At 38.2% G+C, this 12383-nt stretch overlaps 1 protein-coding gene across 5 annotated transcripts in view; it reads right to left on the bottom strand.

Moving 5' to 3' along the window:
* Positions 1–12383, bottom strand: part of LOC132824484 (bromodomain-containing protein DDB_G0280777-like) — a 90043-nt gene that overhangs the window by 39712 nt on the left and 37948 nt on the right. For 4 of the 5 annotated variants that reach the window (XM_060839063.1, XM_060839060.1, XM_060839062.1 and 1 more), the window contains exons 3-6: positions 7714–7897; positions 5133–5290; positions 2679–2780; positions 1739–1827 (exon numbers count right to left, since the gene is read on the bottom strand). In XM_060839063.1, coding sequence (XP_060695046.1) covers positions 1739–1827; positions 2679–2780; positions 5133–5290; positions 7714–7897 — 533 coding nt within the window. Of the gene's footprint in view, positions 1–1738; positions 1828–2678; positions 2781–5127; positions 5291–7713; positions 7898–12383 lie in introns of those variants that run through there. The other variant, XM_060839064.1, reaches the window with a different exon arrangement.

Genomic DNA, 12383 nt, shown 5'->3' with positions numbered 1-12383 from the left:
TTAAAAATCAGGGCTCGCAATTTAAAACAGATTAGAGGAATTTGTTTTCTATCAAAGAATTTCAAGTCTTTGGAAATTTCTTCCCAAAAAGGTGGTGGAAGCAGGGTCCTTGAATACTGTTAAGACAGAAGTCGACATACTCTTGTACATCAAGAGGGTGAAAGGTGATCAATGGGATACAAAAATATAGATTTAAGATTGCAATCAGATCAGCACAACCTTATATAATAGGAGATCAGGCTTGTGACATTGAATTACCTATTCCTGCTTCTTGTTTTAATGCATGCTCACATTCACTGTTTGATTATTTTCAGAACAGCATTTTTTTTTAAAGCCTGTGAGTCAGTACAAGGCAAAATACAGGAGAGTTCCCACACTGTACAAAAATAAAAAAGGGTTAACATCTTGCTACACAACTAATATCCTTTTATCAGATTGCTTGAAATCCAAGGAAAGGGAGAGAAGGATGGCGATTACTGACCACCAGAAAGGACAAAAAATAAAGGCCATGCCTTGGCAGAAAAGTGGTGCTCAGGAATCTAAATATCTGATAACCAGCGGGGGAATGAGAGCTACTCGAAGCAGGAGGGAGAGAAGGGCAATGTGAGCATGGTCTCCAAAATGGTGACAGATGGTCTCCAAAATGGCGACAAAAACAATTTTCACTATTTTTCCAAGTACATGTGACAATAAACATCATTCATTCCTCAGGTTATTTAGTTTAAGATGCCTTATTAAAGTAGGATCAATTATTTTTATTGTTTTTATATAACTGCATGCAGATATATGTTATGAGTTAAACTAAGTGAATCTGATCTATCTGCTTGTATGCTTTCACATTCTGAAGTAAAGCCCCTAATGATGCAAATGAAATCTCAATTAAAACCAACTGTGTCCACCTCTGAAATGACTGAGGACTTGCAGATCTGAGTCATGAAAAGTCAGCCCTGACCAGAAATGTTTTTGTTGTTAACATCCTGACCGCTGTTATTATAAAACTAGATATAGGCTAGTGAGAGTAAACTACTGAAAGTAGATGTGACAGACAAAAGAGATATAAAAACTTTAGTGTGACATGGATTGTTGACAACAGTACTGATTGCACCACCTTGTAATTGGGCACACAGATTTTAAAGGTCTCATGTTCAAATTAGTACGGGAGGTTCGATAAAAGTTAGTCACTTATCTTTTGAAGCTAAATTGCTGAAGCAACATATTACTGTACAAATTTATGTCAAAGTTTGGACAAATTATTCTTGCTGTCAGATCCCTTTCCACAAAGAAGTGAACTGCAAATGAGACAAATAAATCAAAGTATGGTCACTGTAAATGAGATCCAAAAATGGTCACCACCTAAATTTAGAAGGTGGTTAATGCAAATATTGCTGAAATTCAGGTGAAGGAGGTTACTGCTGTCACAATGAATAATACTGCAATAATTTTGTCTCCTCATGAAGTGGATTACAAATGAAGAACCATTAAGACATGATGACTTAAAATGCACCTTCTACTTATGTAGATTCGTTCTTTGAAGTCAGTAGATGTTGCATTGTGTTTTGAAAATTGCAAATAGCATTAAGGACTTGATGAAGCTGCAATATGACACAAAACAACACTGAGCAGTTTCATCTCCAATTTTAACCCAAATTTAATCCTCAATTTACTGATTATACAACTAATGTTATACTAATACTTGCTACATTTTTGTGTGCTTACCAGTATATTTTTGTATGCTTACCAGCATCGTTTTCCTTCTGCATATTACTTTCTTCATCAGATGTTCCATCCATAATTCCACTTTCCTTTTCAACTCTCCCAAACTTATCACTGTTAATGTAGAATAACTAAATATTTAAAATTTGCACTTATTCATCAAAAACAAATTTGAGCATTTTAACAATGACAATTAAACTTCAGTGAAATACCCATCCATTTTCTTTCAACTGTCTTAAGTGCACTGTCTGCATCATGCGCCAATTACTTGGGAAGACAAGATGACAAATTTTAATAGCCCTCAAAATTCCTTAGCTCCCATTCTCGTTTGGAATGACTGGAAAAGGGAAGGAATTCCTTCCCACATGGGGCCAGCCGCTGACAAAATCATCGATTTCCTGAGAAGTCATTAGCCTGAAACTAATGCTACACAGTGCTTCGTAATATTGTATTGACATACTCTGTAACACGGTAATTTAATATTTAAAATAGTTAAGACTGCAATAAAAGCAAACTACTGCAGATGCTGGAATCGGAAACCAAAAGTAAAATGCTGGAAAATCTCAGCAGGTCTGGCAGCATCTGTAAGGAGAGAAAAGAGCTGATGTTTTGAGTCTAACTGACCCGTTGTCAAAGCTTTGACAAAGGGTCAGTTAGACGCGAAACGTCAGCTCCTTTCTCTCCTTACAGATGCAGCCAGACCTGCTGAGATTTTACAGCATTTCTCTTCTGAGAGAAGTCTACAAGCTGGGTTTTCCACCATTGAGGATCATTTTAGTAACCTTGTGCCAAAATAATTCAAGTGGGAGAAGACAAATTTTAAGCAGTTGCTTATATGATTTCCTTTTTAATTATCACTAGCCTGTTCAAAGTACATTTCTACTTTTACTACCTTTAAACCCCATCTGAAGCACATTACATATGCTTTACTTCAAAGAAATGCTTGTTTAGATAGTCTACCCTACCTTGTTTTACATAAATTATAACGAAGTTTCCACTTTTTCTGCTTTTCATCTTTGCTCTTTGTTGCAATATTTTTATGCACGATTCGAGAATTTTTTCCTCTCCTAGAAAGCCAACGTTAAAAAATTTGAAATACTTTGCATTTCACAAAACTTCTATTCCACAGTGATGATAGTACGCTGCATTGATGTTTCAATTTGTTACACGCATACATAAATATAACAGTCGTTGGTGGTGCACAAAATATCAATTTCATTTTGAGTATTGAAGAGAATGATGCAGAGGTGTGGTGAGGGAAGAGTCAGCACCAACACCTTCATTATGACCAGTTATCACTTAATAAATAATCTCAATTGTTCAAATCAATTTTATTTGTCTTTATAAATTTTAACACCACTTGCAAACAGTCTTCCATTTCCTATACCTCACAATTCTTTGAACTACCACAATTAATATATATTTAATAAGTTGTCACAAGGCACATCTGATTTGCTGGCTTTATAACAGTGTAATGAAAAATGAACAGCTTGGCAAGAAGTAGGGAAATGGTCTTTGCCTGAAATACAAAAGGACTGCTCAAGTAAAGAAATAAATGAGAGTTTGTGCAATACTAAACGTAGGTTTCTGAAAGAATGACGACAATAGGAGAATGAACGTTGAGAGATTTGGGAAGAGTCCATTTTCTCTTAATTCACATCTTGCCCAATAGCTGTCTTATTCTTTACCTACCTCCATCAATTACAACTGTGTTCTGTATTCCCTCCTCTTCCTTTCCCCGCACCTCTTCTTTCCCCTTTCTTTGCTCCCTCACCAGTCCCACTTACCAACCACTGCTATACAATGGTTCTGCTATCCACAACTTCTAAGCTTGCTTGTTCTGAAAAATTCAAATATATCCCGAGTACTAGTGTTCAAACGTCACAGAAAACAGAAGAATTGGAGGTTAGTCGACAGTGAAATAGTGCAGTGGATTCTTCATCAGATGGACCAAAGGGTCAAGGAGTGGCAAATGAAGTTTAATTTGAAAAGGCAAATCAGGGTAAGACTTACACACTTAATGGCAAGGTCCAGGGCAGTGTTGGAAAACAAAGAGACTTGGGAATGCAAGTTCATAGTTCCTTGAAAGTGGAGTCTTAGACAGAATAGTGAAGGCAGCGTTTGGTATGCTTTCCTTTATTGGAAAGAGCATTGAATATAGGAGTTGGGAGGTCATGTTGTGGCTGTACAGGACATTGTGGTTTGGCCACTTTTGAAACATTGTGCAATTCTGGACTCCCTCCTATATGAAGGATGTTGTGAAACTTGAAAGGGCTCAGAAAGGACTTACAAGGGTGTTGCCAGTGTTGGAGGGTTTGAGCTATAGGGAGAGGCTAAATAGGCTGGGGCGGTTTTCCCTGCAGCATTGAAGGGTGAGGGATGACCTTGTAGAGGTTTATAAAAATCATGAGGGGATGGATAGGGTAAATAGGCAAGATCTTTTCCCTGAGTTTGGGGAGTCCAGAACTAGAGTACATAGGTTTAGGGGTAAAACGGGAAAGATTTAAAGGGGGCCTAAGGGGCAATGGTTTCATGCAGAGAGTGGTGCATGTATGGAATGAGTTGCCAGAGAAAGTGGTGGAGGCTAGTACAATTACAACATTTAAAAAATATCTAGAGGGGTATATGAATAAGAAAGGTTTAGAAGGATATAGGCCAAGTGCTGGCAAATGTTACTATCTGGTTGGCATGGACGAGCTGGTCTGAAGGGTCTGTTTTCGTGCTATACACCTCTATGACTGTATATTAACAACATATTAAAATATTGCAGATAAATACACTTGTCATTAATTCCCAACATGAACTCTTACTCAGCAAGTTTAAAAGAGAAAGTAACATCAAGAGGGTGCAACAGAAAGTTTACATTGAAGGCTTCCGAATAAAATTATAGACACGGAACTTCTACAAGTGCAAATTGTGAAGTGTGATTCTGAATGAATGTCGAATGATATCTGCAAACACTGATCCAACTATAACTCCTCCCTGCATGACCTAAGTTTCCTGAAAAACTGGTCATGATTTCTTGCGTGCATTGCACAAGAGGTTGATAAGAGAAAAAGAAAGACAAATGAAAAAAAAAGGTGCGTGAAGCCTGGATATGGCATTGACTGATATTAACGTTTTTGACTGTGATAAAGTCACAGCCCAATAATGATTAAAAACTTATTGAACATTTAGAATACCACTATTTCAAAACAGAGCAATGACAAAACTAGTAATGTCTGGACTGCGCTCATCACAACTTCCATGGGATTTTGGGTGCATCCATTTATACTCCTGAATCACGCATCTGTGAAACAAACTTACACACAGAACTATTTTAAAGTCTTAACACTATATTATCTATTTACAAGCAGATTAAAAATACTTTGTGCTTGAAAGAGTTCCAACCTTAATTTGTAATACAGAATTTACATTACTTATTATCATTCTTTGGTGCTTTAGATTTTGACGTTTCCTTGGGTAGTTTTGGTGGAGGGAGTTCTTTGTACAGTCTGGTGCCATAAAAATACCAGTATCGTGCTCCAACACTGTCTTCTCCGAGGGGCTCTACTCTTAAGCTGTCTGCCTCAAGACCCTAAAATAAATCAGTATATGATATCAGAATTAGATACAAAACTCTGCTTTGTAACACCTCAAGCCTACTGACAAATCAATAGGCTTGCATCAGCTTACATAATTACTGGATAGAAATTTTATTGAAAACCTGATATCACTGGGTGCAAGTCATCAACAAAATGGCTGAAAAGTGAAAAGTGTGTGTAGAAAATGCAGTTTTAAGTTGACAGAGCACACAACAGATACAAAACTGGCCTAATTCAGATCAAAGCAAATTTGACCAACAACCCAACTTATCATTATCTTCCGAAAACAGAAAACTAAAGATGTGAAGCTTTTCATTAGAACAAAAACTAGCTAAGAATTGCTCAGAATTATGGGGCGATGTTAGTTAATAAAGTGAACAAGGAAAAATTGTTTTTCCTGGTCAGTGACAAGAATATTAGGACTTTGGAAAAATCTTCATAAAAAGACTTTAATAATCAATATGTAATATTAACTGTTACAATCATAATGACAGGACTATTAGAACTGAACTACCTACCAGAAAGTGTCGTGGAAATACAAACTTACAAGTTAACTGGATGTAATAATTGTTAGAGAAACAACTAAAAGGGTAAAGGATAAAATGACACAGGATCAATGGGCTGAAGGAGTGAAATTATCCAAAGCAAAGCTTTTTAAAAATATCTAGTAATATCATTTCATGCTAATCCATGTAATTCGTGTTTGCAAGGAGATTTAAATAGCAAATCAATTAAGTGGTAAGGAAAAGCCAGGGAATGATTGACTGGTTAACCTGACACCGATGGTGGGCGTGTCCTGAGGGACCAGGTTTACATGTATTTGGAAAGGCAAGGACTGATTAGGGAAAGTCAACACAGTTGTGTGTGGGAAATCATGTCTCACTAACTTGATTTGAGTTTTTTTGGAGGAAGTAATGAAGATGATTGATAAGGGTAGAGCAGTGGACATGATCAGGCATTCGGCAAAGTTCCTCATGGTAGGCTGGTACGGTTAGATCACATGGAATACAGGGAGAACTAGCCATTTGGATAACAGAAGGTGGCGGTGGAGGGTTGCTTTTCAGACTGGAGGTTTGTGACCATCAGTGTGCCACTGCTTTTTGTTATTTATATAAATGATTTGGATGTGAACATAGTAGGAATGGTTAGGAGGTTTTTGGATGACACCAAAATTGACAGGGTAGTGAATAGTGAAGGTGGTTATCTCAAGATAAAATATGATCTTTATCAGATGGGCTAATAGGCTGAGGAGTGGCAGATGGAATTTAATTTAAATTAATGTGAGGTACTGCATTTTGAAAAAGGCAAATCAGGGCAGGATGTATGAACTTAATGTTTTTTTCCTTTTTTTATTTGTTCACAGAATGTGAGCATCGCTGGCTAGGCAGCATTCCTGATTGCCCAGATGGCAGTTAAGAGTCAACCACATTAGCTGTGTGGATTCACATGTAGGTCAGACAAAGTAAGGATGGCAGTTTCCTTCCATAAAGAACAATGAACCAGATGGGTTTTTCTGACAATTGGTAATGGATTCATGGCAATCATTGCACTCCAAATTCCAGATTTTTCAAATTGAATTTAAATTCCACCATCTGCCGTGGCGGGATTCGAACCGGGGTTTCCAGAATATTAGTCTCTAGTTTGATAGACCCAATGATACCACCACTAGGCTTCTGCCTCCACAATAATGGTAAGGTCCTGGGCAGTATTGCTGAACAAGGAATGCAGGTTCATTGTTCCTTGAAAGTGGAGTCACAGACGGACAGGATAGTGAAGGCAGCCTTTGATATGCTTGCCTTTATTGGACATGGCTTTGGGAGGTCATGTTGCAGCTGTACAGGATGTTGGTTAGGTTACTTTTGAAATATTACTTGCAATTCTGGACTCCCTGCTATAGGAAAGATGCTGTGAAATGTGAAAGGGTTCAGAAAAGATTTACAAGGATGTGGCTGGGGTTGGAGGGTTTGAGCTACAGGGAAGGGTTGAATAGGCAAGGGCTGTTTTCCCTGGAGTGTCGGAGGCTAAGCGGCAATCTTATAGAGATTTATAAAATCATTAGGGGCATGGATAGGGTGAATAGAGAAGACCTTTTCACAGGGTATGAGAGTCGAAAACTAGAGGGCATAGCTTTAAGGTGAGGATGAAAGATTTAAAAGGGGCAGCTTTTTCACGTAGAGGTTGGTGCATGCATGGAATGTGCTGCCAGAGGGTGGAGAAGGCTGTTACAATTGCAACATTTAAAAGCCATCTGGATGGGTATATAAATAGGAAGGAATTAGAGGGATATGGGCCAAATACTGGCACATGGGACTAGATTTATTTAGGTAATTTGGTTGGCATGGACAAGTTGGACTGAGGGGTCTGTTGTTTCCAAGCTGTATAACTCTATGACTAACTGTGGAAGGTAAAAACTCACCTTTAGTAGGTCAAACACATCTGTTGCATCCAGACGATAATCACAAAGTTTGTGCAAAATTTCTATAATTACTCGGGAAGAAAGTGCCCTAAAATGGATTCCCTGCAATGGGTTTTCCTTCCCCTCTTCAATTTCCCATCTATGCCGTATGATGTCTTCAAGGTACACGTGGAAATTCTCTATGCTGACAAGACAAAAAACATTTTAGCAGTGTCAGTTGCCATTCTCAAACTTCTTTCCTGACATATTGCTCCAAGAAATGTTGAGCTGAGAATATATGTATCAATTTCAGTCAAATAACTGTGCAATTGTAAGGACGTTGCATTTCTATTGAGTGCTTAATGTTATTGTTGAGTCATGGAGGTCACATATTGGGTACGGATAGCGAATGGAATATGTACCAGTGACATTAGGATAAACCGAATTTGAAAACACATTGTTACATGGGAGAAAACTTAAGTGCAAATTGTACAAATGTTCAAGTTTAATTTCAATACCTTAAAGCAATCATGACAATTGAGATGCGTTGCCATTTCTCTATTGGTATTCACTGAACTCGAATTCAGCTTTCATCACCATGAAATCTTCTTTAGCGTTCTCAATAACATGTTTTTGTCAGTTATCATGAGAAGTGTATTTGATAGAATGAGCTGTAACCACCTGCCCCTGCATATTTCTGGCGTGCATACTATATGTAAAACTGCAACTGTAGCTAAGAATGCCTTTACACACCTCAATGTGCTCCATCTCACATTCAAATTCACCTTGAAAGGGAGCAGCCGAATGAGCTCCCTTTTGTCAACGGGCTGGTTAAGAAATCTGTTAACAGGTTCTTTATTGCCTTCTAATACAATTTGCTACCTTCACTAGCCAATTTATAGATTGGGATTCAAACAACTCCACACACATTAAGATCTGCTAAACTGACAATCCCAAAAATAGGACCTGGACCATTTGCGCATCATGCAAGTTTTACTCTGGAATAGAGTGCAAAACTACCCTGGAGGACAATGGCTACCATGGTACGGTCATTATTGCTGTACATTCATGCACACATAAATGCGTTTAAGGCTGCTACCTTCAAATCTGAAAAATGCCAGCCTACCTGAAATTATCCTGAAAACTAAAAAACAAATCAAAAAACACTGAGCACCATGTGAAACTAGCCACTGACACTGCTATTTGCAGTGGTGACACATGTGGTGTTCTCTGCCAACAAGATGAAATTAGCACCAAAAAGACATTCTTTCCACCACACAAATGGGTAATGCTGTTCTAGGAATTTCAGTGCCAGTGTGATGTCTGGTTATGTCAGCCATATGCCATACGTCCAATGTATGGACAAGTGTATCAAACAGCACGTCCCTTCAATTGTCACAAAGTACTGACTCTACTCAAGTAGCCCATGATTGCAAAACTCAGAACATAATGTTTACAATTTGATTTGATTCTACAGATGAACAGCATTTGCTGAACAATGTGCTACAAGTATACAAACAATTTAAGATTAATTTGATTTGCAATGTTGCTTATTTACCCTTCCTATAAGCTAGATATATTCATACGCAGGGACAGGTGGGGAAAATGGAATCTCTTCACGTATTGAGCATCTTTTGAATTAAGCAAAATGGACAGGGGACAGACTCATAACTCAGGCAGTCACAATGCCTGTAACGCCACTAGAGGGGATGCTGCTTTCTACAACAATTAAGATCAATTCAAAATAATTTCAACAACTATATAAACAAAATGTGCTCTTTTTCAAATATTTCTTTATCTCAGTGTGTTTCTGCAGTTTTTCCAGACACAAACAGGGTGGTGGAGTGGTGAGTTGAGTTTTGAAATGGGATAGTAAAATGGTGAGCTAAGCTCTCAATGGAGCAATAAGTCAAGAGCCAGAGCAAGGCAGTGAAGTGACTTGTCAAGCTGAGCTCATGGGAGTCAGTGGAGCAGTGAACCAAGCATCAGAGTAGGGCAGCATAGTAATGAGTCCACTTCACAGTGGTGCAGAGAGAACCAAATGTTAGAGTCAGATGGCAAGCTAAGCATCCAGTGGAATGACTGCCAAGCACCAATGCAGGGTACAAGAGTGAGCCAAGTGCTGGGGCAAAGTGGTGAGCTGGGCTCAGCGGGGTGCTCAATGATATTAGAATGCAATGGTGATGTTAACACTGCTGTGCATACACAATTTGTCAGAGTGCCAACAATTTGCCAATTTCTTGTTCCAAATGCACATTAATGGCATTAACTAACTAACTTCCTTGTAATAGCACTGTGGAAGAACGCAGTGGGCTAAGTAAAAGCATGGGAGGCAATAGTTCCCTGGTGCATTCTCTGACAATTCCTTGATCAGTCATGATTGGTTGATCAGTGAATCATGATAATTATATAAATTATAGTATAGTATAAATTGTTGCCAACTTGGAATATGATATTCTTGCACTTGTCCTGATTAGTCCAAGACAAAAAGTGTCAAGAGTATCTCTTTTCATAAATAATTAAGATTTATGAAGAGGTGAAAATTTATAGATGCAAAAACTCAACACTGACATCGCACAGGAAGAGCTGAGAGGAATCAGTTCCTACATCAAATGACTGAGCACAACTTCTCTCACCCTCTTGTTTTAACTTTTTGACCATCAATGAGTGTGTGTGTTAAGATGTGTTGTAATTCTGAGAATCTTAAAAAAAAATTAATAGGCAATTCTTCTTTATTAATCATGTGAGACTCAGTTTTATTTGTCACATTGTGATCTTTCCCAAAGTGATCAATTTCAAAAATTGTCACACAAAAAGCTGAAATCCAACTGCATGAAATATAGAAGTAGCTTCAAACACCTTTGTATTACACAGCTACAACTTAAGGAGTGATAAAAACTAAAATACTGTAATAACTTAGTGTTACACTGAGCTGAATGGCCTGCAAGCTTTGCTGGATGAAAGTCAACATATTTTTAAAATCTTCATTCCAATTTTTGATTCACTTCACAACATTGTTTCTTCCCAACTCCCCTAGCCCTGGAAACTCAAATCTTTGTGTCCCTCTTACTTTGACATTTTGTGCATCCTCTATTCTTAAGAGTTCCACCACTGGTTATCTTGCCTTCAGTTGTGCAGACAACAAGCTCTGGTCTTCCCTCCTCCAGCTTCTATACTTCGCTCTCCTCCTTTAAAGCACTCCATAAAACTAACCCTCTTTCAGACAATTGCTGGCTATCTGCCCATATATCTCATATGGTTATGAGTCATATATGTCTGATAATGCTTCTAGTAAATGCCTATGGACATTTTGATGTTAAAAGAGCTCTAGAAATACAAGGTTTGTCAGATTCAAAATGATTGAGTTTGACATTCAGAGAAAATCTTTTCAGCTGAAGATCTCAAGTCGGAACACCTCAACTAAGGTTATTCAAAAAAAAGGCACAGGTAATTTGGCCCATCATGTCTGTTTCTGGAATGCAATGAGATCATGGTTGATCTTAACAGTCATTGCACAATGTTTTTTTAATTCTAGGAAAGGAATAAGCTAACAATGGTCAACCAGGGACGTCACAAATAGCATCAAACTGAAAAAAAAACACACAGCAATAGAAAATAAGTCTATCTCAAATGCAGGAGAGGGGCTTAGGCTGGAATAAAGGAGGCTAGAAGAAAGCAAGAAGAAAGGATAGCACGTTGCACTAAAACAAGTAGTGAAATGGTCTTCAAGCATATTAATAGTAAAAGATTAGTATAGTGTGGCTCCCATAAGCAACAAGCAGGGTAAACTGCTCATTGAAGCACAGGGTATAGCAGGGGTACTAAATGAATACCTGCTTCTGTATTTACCAAACTGGAAAATAGTGACAATGGCCCAGTTTAAAATGTGGATGTTGAGCAACTGAGCAGTATAGTGATAAATAAAGTAGTGCTAAAAAGACTGACAGCACTCCAGGTAGAAAAGTCGGCAGGTCCGATAGAATGCATTCCAGATTGCTGAGCAAGCAAATTGCCTGTTTGAACACAGGATTAGTCAGGAGGACTGCAAATGTAATATTGCTGTTTAAGAAAAAGGCAAAGGATAATCCAGGAAACGACAGACTTGCCAACTTGATGTCAATAGTGGGCAAACTGATGGAGGCCATAATACGGGATAAAGGAAGGATGTTAAAGTTCTGGAGAGACTGCAAAGTAGATTTCCTAGAATGATACCAGGATTGAGGGATTTTAGATACAAGCAAAGATTAGAGAAATTGGGCTTATTCTCGTTGGAGCAGAGAAAACTAAGAGGTGACCTCGCCGTTCAAAATTATGAACACTTTTGTCAGGGTAAAGTAGTAGTTGGTACGTCAGTAACTAAAGGTCATAAGTTCAAAATTGTCAGTGAGAGAGCTAGGAGTGAGAGGATGAGAAACTTCTTTAATTGTTAGGATTTGGGAGAGTGGCAGAGATTCCATACAAGGTCTCAACAGAGAGCTAGATATAGATTTGAAAGAGGTGAATTTAGAGGGCTACAGAGAAAGGGCTGGATAGTGGTTTTGGGAGCCTGTACAGACACAATGGGTCGAATGGCCTGTTCCTGTACTGTAAAGACTGGCAAAGATTTGTAGGAAGTATTGGGAAGTATTACAGTGTATTAGGTAAGTTTTAAAAATCAACCCAAAAGACTGATGAGTGCAGAGCAGAAGATG

Source organism: Hemiscyllium ocellatum, chromosome 18, assembly GCF_020745735.1.
Source record: "Hemiscyllium ocellatum isolate sHemOce1 chromosome 18, sHemOce1.pat.X.cur, whole genome shotgun sequence".
Taxonomy (NCBI): Eukaryota; Metazoa; Chordata; class Chondrichthyes; order Orectolobiformes; family Hemiscylliidae; genus Hemiscyllium; species Hemiscyllium ocellatum.
This window is presented reverse-complemented; position numbering and strand designations above follow the sequence as displayed.